The sequence below is a fragment of the Felis catus genome, chromosome E2 (assembly GCF_018350175.1).
Source record: "Felis catus isolate Fca126 chromosome E2, F.catus_Fca126_mat1.0, whole genome shotgun sequence".
Classification (NCBI taxonomy): domain Eukaryota; kingdom Metazoa; phylum Chordata; class Mammalia; order Carnivora; family Felidae; genus Felis; species Felis catus.
In genome coordinates, this window is record NC_058382.1 from 31,451,306 (window position 1) to 31,474,901 (window position 23,596).

At 41.0% G+C, this 23,596-nt stretch overlaps 1 protein-coding gene across 9 annotated transcripts in view; it reads left to right on the plus strand.

Moving 5' to 3' along the window:
* The window catches only part of FTO (FTO alpha-ketoglutarate dependent dioxygenase), a 440,209-nt gene that overhangs the window by 162,498 nt on the left and 254,115 nt on the right, over window positions 1-23,596 (plus strand). For all 9 annotated transcript variants that reach the window (XM_045046926.1, XM_045046927.1, XM_045046928.1 and 6 more), the window contains exons 5-6: window positions 14,900-14,979; window positions 21,800-21,943. In XM_045046926.1, coding sequence (XP_044902861.1) covers window positions 14,900-14,979; window positions 21,800-21,943 — 224 coding nt within the window. The remainder of the gene's footprint in view (window positions 1-14,899; window positions 14,980-21,799; window positions 21,944-23,596) is intronic.

Here is a 23,596-nt window from a genome sequence, read left to right on the forward strand (position 1 = left end):
AGGCTCTTTCACAATTTTGGAAAATATTCTTCTGTTCTTTGATTGTTCTTTCATCTGTCCCTTTTCTGCTTTCTTTCTAGGATTCCTGTTATATATATTGTGGCTTCCGGAATTCATCCTTCATTTCTTATCTCTTCTGTCACTAATTTTCATTTTCCCTCCAGGTTTAGGAGAATGTTTTGAGTCCCCTCCTCCCCTTCAATAATTTGAGTTGTTTGTAGCATGTGTTCTGCTGTTCATTCCATCTTCCATCATTTTAAATGAAGTAATACTATTAAAAAAAAATCAGCTCCAGGCAATCTTTCCTGCCCTCACACTGTGCCCTCTTCATGTCTGTTTGCCCCATTTTTTACAGATACAGTGCCTTCTTGAATCAAGTGTCTTCTTAAAATATTGAGAATTTTATGAAAAAAAAATTGTCCTATCGGTTTGAGTCAGACCTTTGCAGCAGAGACAGTTTCAAAGTGGTTCCTTCCCTTTGAACTGCAGTGTTTTCACATGAGCCTAGTGATTTTTGCAGGTCTGTTTCTCCTCACCGAAGCAGAACAGGCCCTAGCTCCTAGGCAAACTGGCGTTGCAGTTGTTTCTGAAAAACTGGGTGTACATTCCCGGCCAAGTCCTTCATTTGAAAAGAGCAAGAAAATGTACCCTACATGGCCAGATAAGAGATTTCATTAACTAGAGCGTCCTAAGCGCCTCATTTTTGTCTCTTTGTGGTGTGGATGCTTTGCAGTCTGGGCAAACCATGACCCCTTTTCACCTGTGCTCGGCAAACCCACTCTGTACAATTTCTTACCCCACCGATGCCTGGCCTTCTCCTCAAAGTGGCAGCTTGTCCCAGCAACGTGTTCTGGGGGCTGCGAGAAGCACGGGTTGTGTGCATTTAAGGCTGCCCCACAGGAGGCAAGCGGCCTGCCCTCTCGGTGCCCTGTAGCCCATCGTACCTTCCTGTTGTTTTGAGTTTGAGGGTGAGCGTTGCCCTTGGGATTCACTTGCCAGATTGACCAAGACGCTGCTCTTTCCAAGTAGACACTCACGGGTCGCCCTCTCTGCCTCTTCTTTATTTAGTCTCATCCCGCCTAAACGTATCCAGCACAGACCCTTGCAATTTCTGGCATACTGAGCACCTTCCTCTTATATTTAGTGCTGACCAAAGTTTTTACCTCATTGAATAGTGCCCTGATCGTCTCCTTGGGGAATCTAGGAATGGGGCAGATCGAGAGGCCCGGGTCTGTACCGACATCTTGCCAGGAAGCTTCCCCTCCCCCGCTTTGCTGGCTATTAAATTCTGAATATGTTCTCAGTCATGGATGTCCCCATGTCTAGGAAAAATAAGGTCATAAATATTAAGATTGAGCGATGAGAATGGACAGGTGAGTAAGAATGAAAAGCTTCAGTGACTGCGTGAAGCTGGGAAGATTGGATTTCAGTATTGGGCCTGTTTAGCTCAGGAGTGTGCCTTTAGTGAAGCTCCTGATTGTTACTTTAAGAAATTTGGGATGAAATAGCCCCGATAACACACTGGTCAACCAAACCGAGGAAGTCAGGGCTGGGTTAGATTTAAGATGACCAACCGTCCCAGTTTGTCTGTGCGGGAGGGGATCTCAGCAGGTGGGATTTCTGGCAAAGTCCTGGGCACGAATCGGTCACCCTAGTGGAAATTATGCCTTTGCATCTGTGGTCTTTTATATATGAGATGAGATTTCATGCTACAGTGAATGTCCAGAGCTCTCCTGACCCACTGACAGAGCACGCAGCATTTAGCCAGAGAAGAGCGAGAGCTTCTTTTCTGTTTGTTTTGTTGACTAAATTCTACAAACTCTGATTCCACTTGAATATAGCATCAGTTTTTTAGCTGTATCCTGAAACAGCGCTGGCAAAGAGACATTCTTTCATGTTTTCTTTTTAAAAATTATGAGGAGTCGTCTTCTTTAAAGCCAAGAATGGTCTTTAGTATATCCTTTAAGGTGTATAGACCATGAAGTTGGAGCCACTTTTACAGACTTCGAGGTTTAGATAAATTAGAAGCTCTTTGGTGAAAATTACAGGGTTCTTCCTAGAAGCCATAAAGGATTAGGGACAGTTGGGAGCATTTCAGAAGGGTTGTTTGATTAGGAAGTTGCCAAGGATTTGCAAAAAGGTACAGGCCTCAGAGTATTACTTCTAACATTACGTTTGTCACTTGGCCTGCATCAGACTAGTTGCCCTTCAGTGGAACAAAACCACTTAACAAATGCTCATTAAGATGTTTTCTCTTTCTTTAGGTTCGTGAATGCTAGTGTTAATAGCATAGGAGCAATGAGGCTTCTGTTTGGGTAGACGAGAGGGGCATTTATGCATTTCACCCTTTTATGGGAATCTGGCCTAGGGAACCTCCTCTAACCTCTGCTGTTTGTTTTGTTTTGTTCTTTTGATTCTGAAACTCCCTTTAGGCAAAATAGTCCAGGTTAACCAGAAATTCTCAGGTGCGTCCTTAGCCAGAGGCCTTAGAGGGGCCAAACTGGAAAGGAGACTGGTCATTCAGCCTTCATTGCATTTTGTAATATTGTTTACACAACATCTGAATGTCTTGTGACCTACTCATCTTCCTTTTTTTCTGTGAAAACCCCTAAAATTGCTCTTAATTTTGCTCTCTCCCCTGCTTTCCTTACCCAATCCACTGTCCGGTCTTCTGGGTTTTCTCTAAAACATTCTGAATCCGGTCACTACTCACCATGTCCCCCTCTGCCACCGTGGTCCGAGTCACTGTCAGCTCCCACGTGGGTTATGGTGGCAGTTTCCCTGCTCGTCTTCCTGCTTCAAAGCCTGCCCCTTTCGGTCCTCTCCCTTTCCCAACAAGCTGCCAGGGTGGTCTCCTCAGACTTGGACCACATTTCTTCCCTGCATAAAAGTTTCTAATGGTTTCCCATCGTATCTGGAATTAGACCTCAAATTCTGGCCATGACCATCAGAGACCCCCTTTAGTTGTTGAACTTCTGCTTCCGTGCTGAGCACCATGGTACTGTCTCGAGTACAGCGAGCTCATTCCCACTTTGGTGCCTCGGCCTCAGCTCGTTCTTCTGCTTGGAATGCTCTCGTCCCACATGTTGGCATTGCCAGGCTCCTCATTATTCAGCTCTTGAGTCACCTTAACTGTCCCCAGCGGTAGTTCTGTATAGAGGAGTACATTATTCCCGTGTACCCCCACCGACCCTTACGCTTCTTAAATTATCCTGTATTTTCTTCATAGCACCTCGTATCTGAATTTCTTGTTTACTTACCCATTATGTGTCTTCCCCAACCAAATGTAACCTTCGTGAGAGCAGGGACCTTGTTTTGTTCACTGTGCCTAGGATAGTGCTTGGTGCATAGTAGTTGCTCATTCAAATATTAAATTAAGTGATGCAGATGAGTATTTTCCTTTGCCATGAGAACACTCTAGGAGAATAACTATATAATTTTATAACTGTACGTTGGTCTCAAGATGGCAAACTATGGAGTCTTACAGAATGAAGAGTTTTCAGTTCACGTTGTTTTAAAAAAGAGGGTTTACTTTTCATAGCATTTTAGGCTCATAGCAAAAGTGAGCACAAAATAGACTTGCCCTACACTTCTGTCCCCATGCGTACGCAACCTTTCCCACTGTCTACATCATGCATCGGATTGGACGTTTATTACAGTTGATTAACCTACATTGACATGTCATTATCACCCAAGTCCATACTTTATGTTCGAGTTCATTCTTGGTGTTGTATATTTTATGGATTTAAAAAATGTATTATGGCCTATATCTCCCATTATAGTGTCATGCATGATAGTTTCTACTCTAAAAATTCCCTGTAACCCTATTCATCCTCTCCCCCACACTCAACCCCTGGCAGCTTTGTATTTTCTCTATAGTTTTGTCTTTTCCACAATGCTTTATGGTTAGAATCTTACAGTATGCAGCCTTTCAGACTGGCTTCTTTCACTTAGTAGCAGGTATTTAAGTCTCATTTCGTGACTTGATAGCTCACATCTTTGTAGTGCTGAATATTACACCGTTGCCTCAATGGGCCACAGTTTATCTGTTCACCTACTCACAGACATGTGGATCGCTTCCAAGTTTTGGCCGTTGTTGATAAAGCCGCTGTCAACATCTGTTCACAGGTTTTTGTGTGGACATAAGTTTTCAAATCATTTGGGTGAATATTAAGTAGGGCAATTGCTGGTTCTTATGATGAGAACATGTTTAGTTTCATAAGAAATCACCACACGGCCTTCCAAACCACGTGTATCCTTTTGCGTTCCCACCAGCAATGAATGCGTGTTCTGTTGTTCCATTATTTTTGTCAGCATTTGGTGTTAATCAGTTATCAGTGGATTTTGGCCATTCTCATAGGTGGGTGGTGGTATCTTGTTTTAATTTGCAATCCCATGACAAATGATAATGAGCATCCTTTCATATGCTTATTCTCATTATATCTTCTTTGGTGGTGTATCTATCTGTTCAGAACTTCTGCCCATTTAATGAAGGTGTTTGTTTTCTTGTTGTTGAGTTTTAAGAGTTCTTTGTATTTTGAATTACAGTGCTTTATTGAGCCTGCCTTTTGCAAATATTTTGCCCCAGTCTTCAGCTTGTCTTCTTATTCTCTTGACTGGGTCTTTCACAGAACAGTTTTTAATTTTTATGAAGTGTAGTTTATCAATTATTTCTTTCCTGGGTTGTGCCTTTGTTGTCGTATCCAAAGAGTCATCGCCATGCCCAAAGTCATCTAGATTTCCTCTTGTGTTATTTTCTAGGAATTTTGCACTTACACATTTTATGTTTAGATCTATGATCCATTTGAGTTAATTTTGGGGAACAGTGGAAAGTTGGTGTCTAGATGCATTCTTTTTTTTTTTTTTTGCATGTGGATGTCCACTTGCTCCAGCACCATTTGTTGAAGAAACTATCTTTGCTCCATTGTATTGCCTTTGCTCCTGTGTCAAAGATCTGTTGACCATATTTAAATGGCTCTCTTTCTGTATACTCTTTTTTTCTGTTCCATTGATCTTTTTTTTTTTTTTTTTGCCTATTCTTTTGGCCAATAAAACTTTGTCTTACTTGCTGCAGCTCTACAGTAATTCTTGAAGTTGGGTAAATCAGTCTTCCAACTTTGTTCTTCTTCAGTATTGTGTGCTATTTTGGGTCTTTTGTCTCTCTGTATAAACTGTAGAATTGGTTTGTCAGTATCCACAAAATAACTTGCTGGGATTTTGATTGGGATTGCATTGAATCTATAGGTCAAGTTGGGAAGAATAGACATTTTGACGATATTGGTCTTCCTGTCTATGAACATGAAATATCTCTCCATTCATCAGTTCTTTGATTTTGTTCATCAGGAATTTTTGGTCTTCTTTATGTAAATTCTTATATATATTTTGTTAGATTTTATATCTAAGTATTTTATTTGGGGGAATACTAATGTAATTGGTAATGGGTTTTTATTTCAAATTCAAATTTTTATTTCAAATTTGTTAGGAAAGTGATTGACTTTTATATGTCACCCTTATATCCTGCAACTATGCTAAAATTGCTTATTAATTCCAGGAGGGTTTTTTGGGTCAGTTCACTTGGAATTTTCTACAGACAGTCATATCATCTATGAAGAAGGACAGTTTTAGGGGTGCCTGGGTGGCTCAGTCGGTTGAGCGGCCGACTTCGGCTCAGGTCATGATCTCGCGGTCTGTGAGTTCGAGCCCCGCATCGGGCTCTGTGCTGACAGCTCAGAGCCTGGAGCCTGTTTCAGATTCTGTGTCTCCCTCTCTCTGACCCTCCCCCGTTCATGCTCTGTCTCTCTCTTTCTCAAAAATAAATAAATGTTAAAAAAAATTTTGAAGGACAGTTTTATTCTCTTCTCTTCTCTTCTCTTCTCTTCTCTTCTCTTCTCTTCTCTTCTCTTCTCTTCCCTTCCCTTCCCTTCCCTTCCCTTCCCTTCCCTTCCCTTCCCTCCCCTCCCCTCCCCTCCCCTCCCCTCCCCTCCCCTCCCCTTCCCTCCCCTCCTCTTCTCTTTTTGTCTCATTGCATTAGCTGGCACTTCCATTGTGCTATTGAAAAGGAGTGGTGGGAGCACCTGGGTGGCTCAGTTGGGTAAGCATCTGACTCTTGATTTTAGCTCAAGTGATTCTCACATTTCATGAGTTTGAGCCCCACATTGGGCACTGTGCTGACGGCACAGAGCCTGTTTGGGAATCTCTCTCTTTCTCTCTTTCCCTGACCCACTTGCATGTGTACATTCTCTCTCAAAATAAATAAATAAATAAATATTAAAAAAAAAAAAAAGGAGTGGTGAAAAGACACATTCTTTCCCTGTTCCCAATCTTATTGAGGAATCAAATTTAAGTATGATGTTAGCTACATCATACTTTTTTTGTACATGTTCCTTATCACATTGAAGAAGTTACTCTTTTATCCTAGTTTACTGAGAGGTTTTGTTATGAATTTGTGTTGGATTTTGTCAAATGTTTTTTTCTGCACCTATTGGTATGATCATGTGATTTTTCTTCCCTAGCCTGTTGCTGTGATGGATTATATTAATTGATTTCCTGTTTTTTAATATGAAATTTATTGGCAAATTGGTTTCCATACAACACCCAGTGCTCATCCCAACAGCTGCCCTCCTAAATGCCCATCATCCACTTTCGCCTCCCTCCCACCCCCCCCCCCCATCAACCTTCAGTTTATTCTCAGTCTTTAAGAGTCTCTTATGGTTTCGCTGTCTCCCTCTCTAACTTTTTTTTTTCCTTCCCCGCCCCCATGGTCTTCTGTTAAGTTTCTCAGGATCCACATAAGAATGAAAACATATGGTATCTATCTTTCTCTGTCTGATTTATTTCACTTAGCATAACGCTCTCCTGTTCCATCCACATTGCTACAAAACCCAGATTTCATTCTTTCTCATTGCCAAGTAGTCTTCCATTGTGTATATAAACCACAATTTCTTTATCCATTCATCAGTTGATGGACATTTAGGCTCTTTCCATAATTTGGCTATTGTTGAGAGTGCTGCTATAAACATTGGGGTACAAATGCCCCTATGCATCAGCCCTCCTGTATCCCTTGGGTAAATTCCTAGCAGTGCTATTGCTGGGTCATAGGGTAGATCTCTTTTTAATTTTTTGAGGACCCTCCACACTGTTTTCCAGAGTGGCTGCACCAGTTTGCATTCCCACCAACAGTGCAAGAGGGTCCCCGTTTCTCCACCTCCTCTCCAGCATCTATAGTCTCCTGATTTGTTCATTTTAGCCACTCTGACTGGCGTGAGGTGGTATGTGAGTGTGGTTTTGATTTGTATTTCCCTGATGAGGAGCGACGTTGAGCATCCTTTCATGTGCCTGTTGGCCATCTGGATGTCTTCTTTAGAGAAGTGTCTATTCATGTTTTCTGCCCATTTCTTCACTGGATTATTTGTTTTTCAGGTGTGGAGTTTGGTGAGTTCTTTATAGATTTTGGATACTAGCCCTTTGTCTGATATGTCATTTGCAAATATCTTTTCCCATTCTGTTGGTTGCCTTTCGGTTTTGTTGATTGTTTCCTTTGCAGTGCAGAAGCTATTTATCTTCATGAGGTCCCAGTAGTTCATTTTTGCCTTTAATTCCCTTCCCTTTGGAGATGAGTCAAGTAAGAAATTGCTGCAGCTGAGGTCAGGGAGGTTTTATTCTTGCTTTCTCCTCTACAGTTTTGAAGGTTTCCTGTCTCACATTCAGGTCCTTTATCCATTTTGAGTTTATTTTTTGTGAATGGTGTAAGAAAGTGGTCTACTTTCATTCTTCTGCATGTTGCTGTCCAGTTCTCCCAGCACCATTTGTTAAAGAGACTGTCTTTTTTCCATTGGATACTCTTTCCTACTTTGTCAGAGATTAGTTGGCCATACTTTTGTGGGTCCAATTCTGGAGTCCCTGTTCTATTCCATTGGTTTATGTGTCTGTTTTTGTGCCAATACCATGCTGTCTTGATGATTACAGCTTTGTAGTAGAGGCGAAAGTCTGGGATTGTGATGCCTCCTGCTTTGGTCTTCTTCTTCAAAATTACTTTGGCTATTCGGGGTCTTTTGTGGTTCCATACAAAATTTAGGATTGCTTGTTCTAGCTTTGAGAAGAATGCTGGTGCAATTTTGATTGGGATTGCATTGAATGTGTAGGTAGCTTTGGGTAGTATTGACATTTTAACAATATTTATTCTTCCAATCCATGAGCATGGAATGTTTTTCCATTTCTTCGTATCTTCTTCAATTTCCTTCATAAGCTTTCTATAGTTTTCAGCATACAGATCTTTTACATGTTTGGTTAGGTTTATTCCTAGCTATTTTATGATTCTTGGTGCAGTTGTGAATGGGATCAGTTTCTTTATTTGTCTTTCTGTTGTTTCATTATTAGTGTATAAGGATGCAACTGATTTCTGTACATTAATTTTGTATCCTGCAAGTTTGCTGAATTCATATACCAGTTCTAGCAGACTTTTGGTGGAGTCTGTCGGGTTTTCCATGTATAGTATCATGTCATCTGCAAAAAGTGAAAGCTCAACTTCATCTTTGCCAATTTTGATGCCTTTGATTTCCTTTTGTTGTCTGATTGCTGAAGCTAGCACTTCCAACACAATGTTAAACAACAGCGGTAAGAGTGGACATCCCTGTTGTGTTCCTGATCTCGGGGAAAGCTCTCAGTTTTTCCCCATTGAGGATGATATTAGCTGTGGGCTTTTCATAAATGGCTTTTATGGTGTTTAAGTATGTTCCTTCTATCCCAGCTTTCTCGAAGGTTTTTATTAAGAAAGGATGCTGAATTTTGTCAAATGCTTTTTCTGCATCAATTGACAGGATCATATGGTTCTTATCTTTTCTTTTATTAATGTGATGTATCACATTGATTTGTGAATATTGAACCAGCCCTGCATCCCAGGAATGAATCCCACTTGATCAGGGTGAATAATTCTTTTTATATGCTGTTGAATTCGATTTGCTCATATCTTGTTGAGAATTTTTGCATCCATATTCATCAGGGATATTGGCCCATAGTTCTCTTTTTTTGCTGGGTCTCTGTCTCGTTTGGGAACCAAAGTAATGCTGGCTTCATAGAATGAGTCTGGAAGTTTTCCTTCCCTTTCTGTTTTTTGGAACAGCTTGAGAAGGATAGGTATTATCTCTTCTTTAAATGTCTGGTAGAATTCCCCAGGGAAGCCATCTGGTCCTGGCCTCTTATTTGTTGGGAGATTTTTGATAACTGATTCAATTTCTTCACTGGTTATGGGTCTGTTCAAATTTTCTATTTCTTCCTGTTTGAGTTTTGGAAGTGTGTGGGTGCTTTGGAGTATGTCCATTTCTTCCAGGTTGTCCAGTTTGTTGGCATAAAACTTTTCATAGTGTTCCCTGATAATTGCCTGTATTTCTTTAAAAAAATTTTTTTTTCAACGTTTTTTTATTTATTTTTGGGACAGAGAGCGACAGAGCATGAACGGGGGAGGGGCAGAGAGAGAGGGAGACACAGAATCGGAAACAGGCTCCAGGCTCCGAGCCATCAGCCCAGAGCCCGACGCGGGGCTCGAACTCACGGACCGCGAGATCGTGACCTGGCTGAAGTCGGACGCTCAACCGACTGCGCCACCCAGGCGCCCCAAATTGCCTGTATTTCTGAGGGACTGGTTGTAATAATTCCATTTTTTATTCATGATTTCACCTATTTGGTTCCTCTTCCTTTTCTTTTTGAGAAGCCTGGCTAGAGGTTTATCAATTTTGTTTATTTTTTCAAAAAAACCAACTCTTGGTTTCATTGATCTGCTCTACTGTTGTTTTAGATTCTATATTGTTTATTTCTGCTCTGATCTTTATTACTTCTCTTCTTCTGCTGGGTTTGGGATGTCTTTGATGTTCTGCTTCTGTTTCCTTTAGGTGTGCTGTTAGATTTTGTATTTGGGATTTTTCTTGTTTCTTGAGATAGGCCTGGATTGCAATGTATTTTCCTCTCAGGACTGCCTTTGCTGCATCCCAAAGCGTTTGGATTGTTGTATTTTCATTTTCATTTGTTTCCATGTATTTTTTAATTTCTTCTCTAATTGCCTGGTTGACCCATTCATTCTTTAGTAGGGTGTTCTTTAACTTCCATGCTTTTGGAGGTTTTCCAGACTTTTTCTTGTGGCCGATTTCAAGTTTCATAGCCTTTTTCAAGCCCAGCGATTAATTTTATGAGTATTATTCTAATTTCTTGTTCCATTATATTGGTTAAATCAGTTTTGATCAATTTGTTAGCTGTTGCTGCTTCCTGGAGTTTCTTTCGAGGAGAATTCTTCCGTTTTGTCATTTTGGCTAGTTTTCTGTCCCTTATGCATTTTAAAAGCTTGTGTGCTCTGCACCTGCGAGCACTGCTATATTAAAGGAGGGTCATATGCTGTCCAGGGCCTGGCCCTTCAGGAGGTGTTTTTTCGGGGATTGTTATGTGCTCTCTGTTGTTTTGACTTTGGTTATTTTATTACCTTACTCGTAGTAATAGTTTGTACCCTGCACCAGGTGTGCTTTGATTTGTTCTTTGGAGTAGCCCTTGTAAACGAAAACAAATGGACAAACAGGAGACAAAATATTAATTGATTTTCAAATATTGAGCCAGCCTTGCATATGTGGATACATTTCAGTTGGTTGTGGCATATAAGTGTATATGATGTATATAAAAGTATGTAAAATATACATTGTTGGATTCTATTTTCTAATACTGTATTTTTTGAGGATTTTTGCATCCATGTTCTTGAGAATATTAATTTGTAGTTTTCTTTTCTTGTAATATCTGTCTGCTTTTGGTATTAGGGTTTCGCTGGTCTCATAGCATGAATTAGGAAGTCTTCCTTCCACTTTTTTCTTCTGGAAGAGTCTGTAAAGAATAGGCAGAGTTTCTTCCTTAAATGGTTGGTAGAATTCACCAGTGAACCCATCTAGGCTTAGAGCTTTCTGTTAGGAAGGTTAGTAATTTTGATTCATTCTTTAGTACAAATAGGCCTATTCAGATTGTCTTTTTCTTATGTGAGTTTTGGAAGATTTAGTCTTTCAAAGGAATTGGTCCGTTTCATCTCTCTTATCAAATTTGTGGGCATAGAGCTATACATAGTATTACTTTATTAGCCTTTTAATGTCCATATGATCTGTAGTGATGTTCCCTTTCTTGTTTCTGGTATTAATAATTTGTGTTTTTCCTCTTTTGTTCTTAGTCTGGACAGAGGCTTATTGATTTTATTGATCTTTTCAGAGAACCAGCTTTGTTTCATTGACTTTCTCCGTCAATTCTGTTTTTGATTTCCTTGATTTCTATTCTAATTATTTTTTTCTTTTTATTTGAGATTTAATTTGCTCTCCATTTTCTAAATTCCCAAGGTTGAAGCTTTTATTACTGAGTTTGGATCTTTCCTTTGTAGTATATGCATTCAGTGAATTAAATTTTCCTCTTTGAAGTGCTTTTGTTGTATCCCACAAATTTTGATGTTGTATTTTCATTTTCATTTAGTTAAAAATACTTTAAAATTTCTCTTGAGATTTCTTCTTTGGCCATGTAATTAGAAGTATGCTGCTTAATCTCTTAAGTATTTTGGGATTTTCCAGCTGTCTTTATGGTACTGATTTCTAGTTTAATTCTTATGGTCTGAGAGCAGATATTGTATGATTTCTATTCTTTTAAATTTTGGTGTGTGTGTGTGTGTGTGTGTGTGTGTGTGTGTATGTGTGTGCGCGTGTGTATGTGTTGTGTCCACAATGTGATCTCTCTTGGTGAATGTTCCATATGAGCTTGAGAAGAATGTGTATTCAGCTCTTGTTGGATGAGGTAGTCTGTAGATGTCAGTTACATCCAGTTGATTGATGGTATTCTTGAGTTCACCTGTGTCCTTACTGATTCTATGCCTAATGGATCTTTCTGTTTCTGATAGGGGGTGTTAAAGTCTCCAACTGTAATAGTGGATTTGTCTATTTCTCCTTTCTATTCTATTAGATTTACTTCACATAATTTGACTCTGTCTTATAAGGCAAGTACACATTAAGGATTGTTGTATCTTCCCGGAGGGTTGACTCCTTTATGTAATGCCCTCTTATTCCTGATAATTTCCTTGTTTTGACGTCTACTCTGTCTGAAATTCATATAGGTACTCCAGCTGTGTTTTGATTAGTGTTAACATAGAATATTTTTTTCTCCATCCCTTTAGTTTTAATCTGTGTCTTTATACTTAAGTGAATTTCCTGTGGACAACGTATAGTTGGGTTTTGTTTTTGCATCCACTCTGATAATCTCTGTCTTTTAATTGGTGTGCTTACTCCATTGACATTGAGAATTATTATTGATATAATTTATTTATTTTTTAATGTTTATATATTTTTGAGAGAGAGCGCAAGCGAGGAGGGGCAGAAGGAGAGGGAGACAGAATCTGAAGCAGGCTCTAGGCTCTGAGCTGTCAGCACAAAGCCCAATGCAGGGCTCAAACCCATGAACCGTGAGATGATGACCTAAGCTGAAGTTGGACACTTAATCAACTGAGCCACCCAGGCGACCCTAATATAATTGATTTAATAGTTACCTTATTTGTTAATGTTTTCTGTTTGTTGCCCTTGTTCTTTGTTCTGATTTTTCTCTTTGGCCATCATTTCTTCAGATAAATATTTTTTTCTATCATTCTCCCCCTTCTGAGAATCCAGTTACATTTACGTTAAACTGATAAATAGTATCCCAGGTCATTGATCCCTTTTCAGTTACCTGTAGTCTTTTTCCTCTCCATGCTTCAGTTTTGGATGGTTTCTATTTCTGTGTATTCTAGGTCGCTGATTTTTTTTTTCTTGCAGTGCCAGAAGTGCTGTTAATCTAATTCAGTGTGTGTGTTTTTTTTTAATTCCAAAGACTACATTTTTCATCTTTATAGCTTCATTTCATTTATTTATATATATGAAAGATACATATGTGAAAGAAAAGAAAGATATGTGTATTTCTTATATATACCTATATAATATATACCTATATATGTCTATATATCTTATATGTACCTATGTGTCATGTATGTCTTTCATTTCTCCTCTCCTACTTTTTTGTTTTTATAGGGTTTTACTTTTAAGTCATCTCTACACCCAACGTGGGGCTCGGACTTACAACCCTGAGATTGAGAATCGCATGCTCTGCCAACTAAGCTAGCCAGGCACCCCTCTTCTCTGTTACTTTTTGAATGGATGCGGATATTGTGAATTTTGTTTGGTGTCTGATTTTGTTAAATTCTTTTCAATAGCGTTGGACTTTGCTCTAGTGACTAAATTATTTGGAATAACTTGAATCATTTGGAGGCTTGCTTTTAAGCTGTCAAGTGGATCTTTGACACAGAACTAATATAGCCCTACTACTAAGGTGATGCTTTTCCAAGGACTCTATCCATTCTCTCACGTAGCAGGAGCCATTCTAGCTGCTGAGAACACAAAACCTCCCCAGCCCTGTGTGAGCTCTGACATTTGTTCAGCCTGTTGTTTGCTGGTGCTTCTTCTTCTGTCCTTGGGAAGTTTTCATTCACACACGCCCTTGTCAGTGCTCAGCCAGAGACTTGAAGGAACCCTTCGGCCGATGTCTGCTTGTTTTCTGTCCGTGCAAGTTCTTCTATTCCAGTGTTCTGTTGTACATATCCTCGTTGCCTTGGGCTTCCTAAGCTCCAGTTTCTGTCCTCGCAACTCAGCAAGAAGGAAAACTGAAAACTCTGGGTTCTGTCTGACTCCCCACTCTCTATTCTGGTTTCGAAACTGTTCCGGGTTGTAAGCTAGGGCAATTTTAGGGCTCACCTATTTTATTTTTCTATCCCGGGGATTATATCTTTCTCTGTTTTCCAGTGTCAGAAACCTTTGTTTCCTAGTTTTGGTCCCTTTAATAGTTGCTTCAGGTAGGAAGGCAGACCTTCTCACTGTTCTTCCAGAATGTTCAGAAGCAGGAGCCCTTCAGTTGACATTTCACATTTCCGTTATTTTGTTTAGAAGTTAATTTTCCTGACACGTAAGGGGTGTGGTGGTCTTTGTCTTTTAGTATAAATCATTGTGGGTCTTGGCATCTTGGTAAGAAGCCTCTGTTGCCTATCTGGGAAATCATACACTGCTGGGGAATAGTACTGTTCAGTTCTCTTCTTTGTAATAGAGGGAGTGATGTCCTAAGCAGAGGTGATAGAGATTTTTTGCCTGACTTGTGGCATCATTTCTTAGAATATGCAGCAACTTGGCCATTGGTTTTCTTCCACTGCATGTGGTTTTAAGCTTATTTTTCAACTGATGAATTCACCACCTACTCCATTCTTGGGTTGTGAATCCATAGGCTTGAATTCTGTTCTGAGTGCCAAAACTTTGCAACTGCTGAGTTGGTTGGTTTTTTGCCTGGAAAATTGTTGGGGCAAAATTGATATTTTGATTGGGGAGAGAAAGAGGCAGATTTTCAGATGAAAGCTGTTCCACCCCAAATAATGTAAAAAAAAAAAAATTGGCTTATTATCTAAAGGCATGGATAGAATTTGATGTATCATGAGAAAGAGAAAGTTCATAAATAGTAAACTTACTGGTGGGAGGGCATCATAAGACCACACATAAATAGGGTAGCCATATGTACTGTTTGCTAAAGACCGTCCTGGTTTATACTTGTTGTCCTCGAATAATTAACATCCCCTTTTACTCTTGGGCATGTCATGGTTTTGATGTCTATCCGTAATACTTACGCACATACAAAGTCATCCCAGTTATAGCTAATGGTTTAAAGAATTCAGAGTAGGTGTTAATTCCCTGGCTGTTGTTGTTGTTGAATAACGGATTTACTGTTTATGTTGTATTTTTGTTGAATGGTTTATTATAGTGACTAATAAATGTGTGTGTACGTGTGCGTGTGTGTGTGGTTTTATTTTTTTTAATTTTTGGTATTTTTCCTACAGATGATCTCAATGCCACCCACCAACACTGCGTTTTGGCTGGTTTACCACCTCGATTTAGTTCCACCCACCGAGTGGCAGAGGTAAGTGTAAATAAAAATGTGTTTCAAACTTAATTGGATGTGACAGTAGTGGTTGGAATGAGCAATTTCACATAGAGTTTTGGAAGAGTATTTGATAGGAAAATTGCTTCCATCGAACTTGACTTGAGCCTTTATTTACTTGCTTTTTCAGCTTTGGGTTGTGTTGGATACAGTTTTTAAAAAAAAGTGTACTCACAGCACGGGATAAGTGTATTTTGCTTCTTTGGGGTTATGTTTCTTGGAGAAGGTAAAACATCATCGGCAGGTGTTCCTAGTTAGAGATTTTCTAAGGGGTTTGTATCTGTCAAGGTCAAGGACAGGAGATGGCCAGCAGGAAATGGGGTGGATTTGTGTGCTTGTGCATGTGTTAGCTGTGACTGGCTCTGATGGTTGGGAATTTACATTTCCCTTAACTTTTTGGTCAGGCTTCTGGGCATGTGAATGTAAATTAAGGAGAAAGTTACAGTGTGCCAAGGAATTTCTGAGCTCCCCAGTTGTGTTCCTAACCCAGACTTTATTGCTCAATTCTGCCACCACTTGCAGTGGCTGATGGTCAGCTGATTAGACCAGTTCAGAATGGTAACCTAAGAGGTGAGGAAAAACTCGGAATAGTCACCCTGGGGTACTAAGTGATCAGTTAAGAAGGGTTCCATAGAGCAGGAGAATAATCATGAGCAGGACGACAAGTTGACCTCGTATCCAAACTTGTTACCTATGCTTTTGCTTTGTAGGTTGACTTTTCATCATACCACAGGGGGATCAGGGTGCAAAGTTGGGCAGAAGGGATACAACAAAGTAGCAGGGAAACACAAGCACAAGACCTTTTCAGTCCTGAGACTGAGTCTGCAAGGCAGTGGCACGTCTTTTGTTAAGTCCATAGCTTTTCTCGTGAACTGGTCACGTTGCTATGGGACAGAGCGGGCACGAGTGTCTACTCAATCAAGATGCCAGCCAGCCCATCAGACATTCTTTCCTGCCTTCCTCATGTCCCTTTCTCCTCTCTTCTATTCACTCATCTAAATATTTGAGTGCCAAGGGGCACCTGAGTTGAGCCTCTGACTTCGGCTCAGGTCATGGTCTCGCAGCTCGTGAGTTTGAGCCCTGCATCGGGCTCTGTGCTGACAGCTCGGAGCCTGGAGCCTGTTTCAGATTCTGTGTCTTCCCCTCTCTCTGCCCCTCCCCCGCTCATGCTCTGTCTCTCTCTGTCTCGAAAATAAATAAACATTAAAAAATAAACATTAAAAGCATACATACATACATACATACATACACACATATGTACATACTTGGGTGCTTGTTGTGCATTCAGCAGCATTCCAGGCTTGAGAGATGGAATCATCAGCATGACAACCCTGGCCACTACCTTTGTTGAACTTGCATGTGAGTCGGGGAGAAAGATACCAAACAAAAAGACACACAGGTGCTTATCTTAGAGACCTAAAAGTAAGTTCTCTCAGGAAGTTGCGACGACGGCAGGACTGTCTGAGTGGAGGGAGGAACATAAGAATGAATGCGAGAATGAACGAATTAACTCCTTATTCGATGCTTTCCCTGTGCCAGGCTCTTGGCCAACTCTCAAGCCTGGGTGATTTAGGGATGCCATTACCATTAGTAGAAATGGCAGTTTAAGACTTTAGGGGAAGACGATAGCGCATTCAGTTTTGAACAGGCTGGGTTGGAGCTGCCCCGTGGAGCGGTCCAGCAGGCAAATGCAAATAAGGGACTAAAACTCTCCTCCTCCACCTCCTGCCATAAAAAAAGTCCGTACCTACACAGACCTCCAAAAGGGGCCTGCCAGAGTACGGTTTGAACAGTCCCCCTGTAGCCTTATTTCCTTTTTTTCCAGGCAGACCAATTTTATTAGAGTAGCAGTGCTTTCAGAATATCCTGAGGTTCAGCATTTTCTGCTTAGTCACAGCTGTATTTGTATCTTCTCATTTTTAGGCAACATCGCGAGCGTTAATTAACTTTTTTTTCTTTTTTGTAATTTTTTTTTTTAATTTTTTTTCAACGTTTATTTATTTTTGGGACAGAGAGAGACAGAGTATGAACGGGCAAGGGGCAGAGAGAGAGGGAGACACAGAATCGGAAACAGGCTCCAGGCTCTGAGCCATCAGCCCAGAGCCCGATGCGGGGCTCGAACTCCCGGACCGCGAGATCGTGACCTGGCTGAAGTCGGACGCTTAACCGACTGCGCCACCCAGGCGCCCCTGCGAGCGTTAATTAACTTTTAAATAGGGAGGTGGGGATATATGGTAAGGCTATTGGGAGAAAACCAGTATCTCAGATCTAGGCCTTTTATAATCTCTGCACTTCAGTTCAAGCCACAAGATATATTTTTTTACTAATTAGACACATCCGATGTGAACGATGTGACTATCTTGCTTTCTGAAGTATAGATCAGGTCAGCAAACCGTGGCCCATGGGCCATAAGATCTTGGGGCAACTGCTCAGCTCTGCCATTGTAACTCCAGAGAAGCCAGAAACTATATGGAATCAAAGGAGTGTGGCTGTGTTTCAATTAACATTTTATTTATAAACTCATCATTTTAAGGTGATTTTTTATTTCCGTGGAAAGTCAAAACTGCTGATGATCAATGCTGGTAAAGTTACAGTGAAACATACATTCATATAGTTCTGGAAGCTTTTCTAATCGGCATACTTTTTGGTGAACTATGTGGGGATGTGTTCAACTACCATAAAAATACTCATATTTTTGATCTCATAACACTATTTTTTTGGACTCAAACCTAGGAAACCATTCAAAAGAAGTATATATGTGTATGTATGTATGTATGTATGTGTATGCGTATTTGTATGTATGTGTATATATTTATATGTGTATATATGTTTATATCTATATACATACAAAGATGTTTAGAGTGAGTAAGAGTAGTGAAAAGTTGGGCAGAACTTCGGTGCCTTTGTAGCACATGACTCCTTAATCAAATTATCAGCTCAATGAGCAATCATTGAAAATGGTAGTTTTGAATACTTACAAACAGAGAAAAACAGCATATACACTGTTGTGTACTGACTGGTCACAACTGTGTGGACAAAGACTCACGTGCAATGAAAGTAATAAAAATAGGGAAAGATGACAGGATCATGTTTTTATCTTACTTAGAAATTCTTATTTCATGATATATTATTGTTTTCAGTCATAAAAGAGGGAAAAGACTTTTTTCTTTTTTTCTTTTTTTTTTTTTTTAAGAAGAATTTTTCAACGTTTATTTATTTTTGGGACAGAGAGAGACAGAGCATGACCGGGGGAGGGGCAGAGAGAGAGGGAGACACAGAATCGGAAACAGGCTCCAGGCTCTGAGCCATCAGCCCAGAGCCTGACGCGGGGCTCGAACTCCCGGACCGTGAGATCGTGACCTGGCTGAAGTCGGACGCTTAACCGACTGCGCCACCCAGGCGCCCCAAGACTTTTTTTCTGACATGAAAGTTACATTGCTGTTTCCCTCGATAGAAGAGGGGAAAATCCATGCAGCATTATAGCCCTCACTTACTTTATAAATGTCTTCTTTCTTGTTTCACCTGTGCCAAACAAAATGATTTGCAATTTTCTGCCTGTTCAAAATATGTAGGAAACAGACTATCTTAAGGAAGCGATGTTCTGAAATTCGTTTTAGTTCATCGGAGAAGAAATCTATTTAGTTTTTTGGTTACATGTGACTAGATTATGTCTGATGGCTCTTGACCTTTATCTGATTTTAGTTTTCTTCCGGTTGGAACAGAAGAACTCCATTCTCCTGAATATCTTTTTTTTTTTAAGTTTCAATTTTATATATCATTATATTTTGAATAGGTAGTTACTCAAATGGTTCAAAACCTAAAAAGAACCTAAGAATAAATAGTTTCAAGTCTCTCTCTTCCTCCTAAAGCCAACCAGCTCCTTCTCCCCAGAGAGGTAACACTTCAACCCAGTGTTATCAGATTCTTAGTTTTCTTTCTGTGATGCCTAATACATATACAAGCAAATATGTGTTGATATTTTTTATACAAATGGTAGCCTACTCTATATACTATTCTGCACTTTGGTTTTAGTAAGCCTTGGTGATAACTGCTTATCAATATATGAGTCTCGGAGTAGACAATGATTTTTTTCCGATATGACACCACAAGAACAACCAACCAAAGAAAAAATAGATATATTGGACCTCATCAAAGTTACAAACTTTGATACTCCAAAAGGTTCCATCAAGAAAGTGGAAAGAGAAACTGCAGAATGTGAGAAAGTAGTTTCACATGACTTGTCTCACAAGGTATTCGTGTCTAGAATATATGAATAACGCTTACAACCATTAATTAAAGAGATACATAATCCAATATTTTTAAATGACAAAGGATGTGAATAGACATGTCTGCGAAGCAGGTCTACAAACGGCCAATAAACACATGAAAAGATGTTGAACATCATTAGTCATCAGGAAGATGCAAATGAAAACCCCAGTGAGATACCACTTCACACCCACTAGAATGGCGATGATTAAAATCACAGTAACAAGTCCTGGGGAAGATGTGCAGACATGGGAACCCTCACGCGCTACCGGAGGGAATATAAAATGGTTCGGCCACTTTGGACAACACAGTGACGCTTCCTCAGGATTTTCAATACCATATGACCCAGCAGTTCCACACCCAAGAGAAATGAAAACTTCTACATGAATGTTCTTGGCAGCTTGATTCATAATAGCTGCTAAAAAGAAGGTTGGCAGAAAGGGGAGGAGAAGACACAGAGTTTGTACAGGGGTGCAGAGTGTGTTTTGGGGAGATGACCAAAATATTCTAAAATTAGTTGTGAAAACGGTCACCTAGGGGAGCCTGGGTGGCTCTGTCGGTTACATGTCCGACTTCGGCTCAGGTCACCATCTCACAGTTCCTGAGTTCGAGCCCCGCGTCGGGCTCCGTGCTGACAGCCCGGAGCCTGGAGCCTGTTTCGGATTCTGTGTCTCCCTCTCTCTCTGCCCCTCCCCTGCTCGCACTCTGTCTCTCTCTCTCTCTCTCTCTTTCTCAAAATAAATCAACGTTAAAAAAAAATTAGAAACAAAACAAAACGGTTGCCTAGCTGTGAATATACTAAAAACGGTAAATTGTATGCTTTCAAATGTGTGACTTCTATGACATGTGAATAATGTCTCAATAAAATTGTTCCCCCAACCTCTGCCAAAAAAAATAGGCCTCATTGTGGGCTCTTTACAACAGATAAAACTCTGTCCACCCAGGAAAAAAAAAGTCCCCCATGTGGCTCCACCATAGTTTATTTAACGGGTCCCCTTTTGATGGGAAATGCAGGTTGTTTCCAGTGTTTTGTCGGGATAAATGCATTGTAACCTCTCATGTAGGTCACTTGATACTTGGGAAAGTAAAGGTGTGAATACAACATGTTTATAGACAGAATGTCTTTTAATAAGAGGTTGTAGGAGTGGCTCAGGGACAAAAGTGAGTGGTGACTCAGCGCCCCTTTTTGTTTTTTCTGGGTAGCAAATTGGAGCTGCCTGCCGATGTGCTCCCGGCACTTTGAGGTCTTCATATTAAAATACGTATTAGTCAGGCTTCTGTTTTTGTCACCGTAACTTTGTTTTTCCCAGGCTTATACGTGACACATTGCGTAAAATGGCGGTAGCCGCCCAACTGATTTTTATACCAGGGCACTAGAAGGTTCTAAGACATCTGTTTGAGTTATACGCATTCAAATAAAAACACTTGCGTGATACCTTTTCCTCACCGGGTCTAAAGGACATTTGTAGCCCTTTATCATTCTAGGAAATCACGTTGCCGCCGTCCGCATCCTCTTTTTTTCTGACATACGTCATTCAGAGGAGGAGTTTGTCCATTTGACCTCTGCTTTTCTCCCACAGACAGAGAGGGACGAACTAGCTATCTGCCCCTGCCCACACCAAGCTGCCAAGTAAGGCCTTTGAACAAGCCTTGAGGGCATGAGCCATGTGTTCTCCATGATTAGAAGAACCTGTTCTACCAAGGACTTGTAGCCGTGAACTCTATGGTTTTTGCAGAAAAGGAAAATGAGTCCTTTGCCCTGTGCTTATAACTTCACTTTTTTGTGTGTGCCGTTACCGTTCCGTTTTGTGGACCGCTGAACTGATCAGGCCGGTTACTTTTCTTTCCCATTGTGAGGTCCAGGGCACTTACAATGAAGTCAGTGTCTTTGACCTCTTGGTTAATTAGTGATTCGTCCAATAACTACTCACTAAGTTTCTTTTATATTTAGTACTTGGTTCTAGATGCTGCAGTATGCGTAGAAAGAAATATATAATAAGGGGCTCCTGGGTGGCTGAGTCAGTTAAGCATTCGAACTTTAGCTCAGGTCATGATTTCGTGAGCTTGAGTGCTGACAGCTCAGAGCCTGGAGCCTGCTTCCAGTTCTGTGTCTCCCTCTCTTCCCTGCCCCTCCCCTGCCCGCGCTTTCTCTCTCTCTCAAAAATAAATAAACGTTAAAAAAATGAAAAAAAAAAGAAATATACAATAAAATTTGTGTGTGTGTGTGTGTGTGTGTGTGTGTGTGTGTGTATACACACACATGGCTTTAGCCTCAGGGAGCCCACTGTTTTGAGATATAAGGCCCATATAATGAAAGAAAACCAGCCAGAAGAGTGGCCCAAGTGAGGCCAAGCTGGCAACACAGAGCCCAGTGAGCCGGCCACTATAGTATTTCTTAAGTTGAATAGGGGCTGAGCTGTGGAGGCAACAGGTGAACATAATGGACAAGGGACAAATGTGGATGCCCCTAGGACGAGTCGATGGTGAACTGGGATTTTGCTCCTCATCTTGATTGCTGGTTCTGTCTCTGCAGTGCTCCACCGGAACCTTGGATTATATCTTACAGCGCTGCCAGGTGGCTCTGCAGAATGTCCGTGACGGGGCAGACGGTGGTGATGTTTCTTTGAAATCCTTTGAGCCCGCGGTTCTGAAACAAGGAGAGGAAATCCACAATGAGGTGAGGACTTTCAGGAACCGGGAAGCTGCCTGCCAGCTAACAAGTTGATCTGCCGTAATTTCATATGGGTGTAAGACCTGAAATTCCTCAGTGAGAGATAAAGAATAGTTTATTACTTAACAACGATAGCAGCAGCCAGAGTATCAGCGTTTTTGTGCCAGTTGTGCAAGCCTCTCTTTCCACGGGGCAGCACAGAGCAGGCCCGGTAACATAATGCACCTGCAAGGGTTGGGTTATAGGAGAAGAACAAAGGGAACCCGAATCTCTTATAATAGGCAGTAAGCATGGCTGACATTTGTTCCAAACAAGACACCGTCTTTATCCTCCAAGTCTGTTAGCATCCCTGCCCGTTGTTCTGGAGACGAGCTATCTCTTCCAAGGCTGTTCTCTATACCAGCCATTCTTGCTGAGATAGAGGGAAGTCAGTATCTTGCTCACAAGGTGCACAGAAGCGCAAGACCCATGAAGAATGGTCTTTCTGCAAGGACCAAAGGGAAGGGTGGGCGGACCCCAGGAGCAAGTGTCCGTACCTCGCTTTTTGTTTACAGAATGAGGTGTGGGTCTGCAGTCTGTGAGACCAGCAGCTCTGGATCCCACCAGCCAATGTTTCACCAATTGTGCTGCTCTCAGGAACACCCTCTCAGCTTTTTGCTTTATCTTTGGACCGTGCGTATTGTTGTCTACTTAATACTTTTAAAAACTCGGCTCATTTTTATGTAAATAAATTTTCTTTGCAAAGGAAGCTTTGTATTACCACTTTAAGAAGCCAGCCAGTATCACTAGCCAAAAGAAAAAGGAACCAGAGAGACCTCGCCAGTGTAAACAGAGCAGTGTTACTACCTTCCAGCAGATTCTCTCGCCGGGAGAAGGCTCTGAGCCTGAAGTCTCCATTATTCATGGGAAGCAGGGAGAGCAGCCTACAACTCCTGTGTTTTCTAACAGTCATTGAATTCGACGTTGAAAATGGATGAATTTTGTGGCGGGCAAATTAGATCTCAAAACAAAACAAAAAAAACTTTAAAAGGAAAAAAGAGGTTCCCGAGTCATGGAGAATTGTTGAAGGTTATCACCAACCCGAGACTCTCTCTTTGTTCGGATTGGAAGGATCGGCGGAGAATTTGGAACACAAAAATGTTCTCTTTCGTCCTTCCAGCAAGTAATTACTACTGATTGCGTGCCTGGCACTCTTCTGTGTGCTTTAGGATGTAAAGTTTACGGTAGTTTACGAGAGTAAACTAGGCATCCTAGGCCAGGGAGAGGACAGATAATAAACTTAATACACCTGCTCATCATATAGTAGGTTCTTGAGATAACTAGAAAACATCCCCACTGAGAAGATGTGCTGTGAGCAGGGACTTGAAAGAGATGAGGAGGAAGCCACGTAGATATCTGGGGAACAGTATTTCGGGTGGAGGGACAAACTGCCACAAAGACTATGAGGTAGGAAAATGCCTGGTGTTTCCAGACTAGGTAAGGGACAGTCTAGTTCAAATGGCAGGAGCAAGGCTGTGAGTTCGAGGACATGAGGTCACAGAGGTGGTTCTAGGGGCCTGGGGAATAGCAGATTGTATCAGTCCTTGGAGCTCCCCGTGAGGACAACCACTTTTCTGTTTACTCAGAGGGAAGTAGGGAGCCACTGAGGGCTTTGGAGCA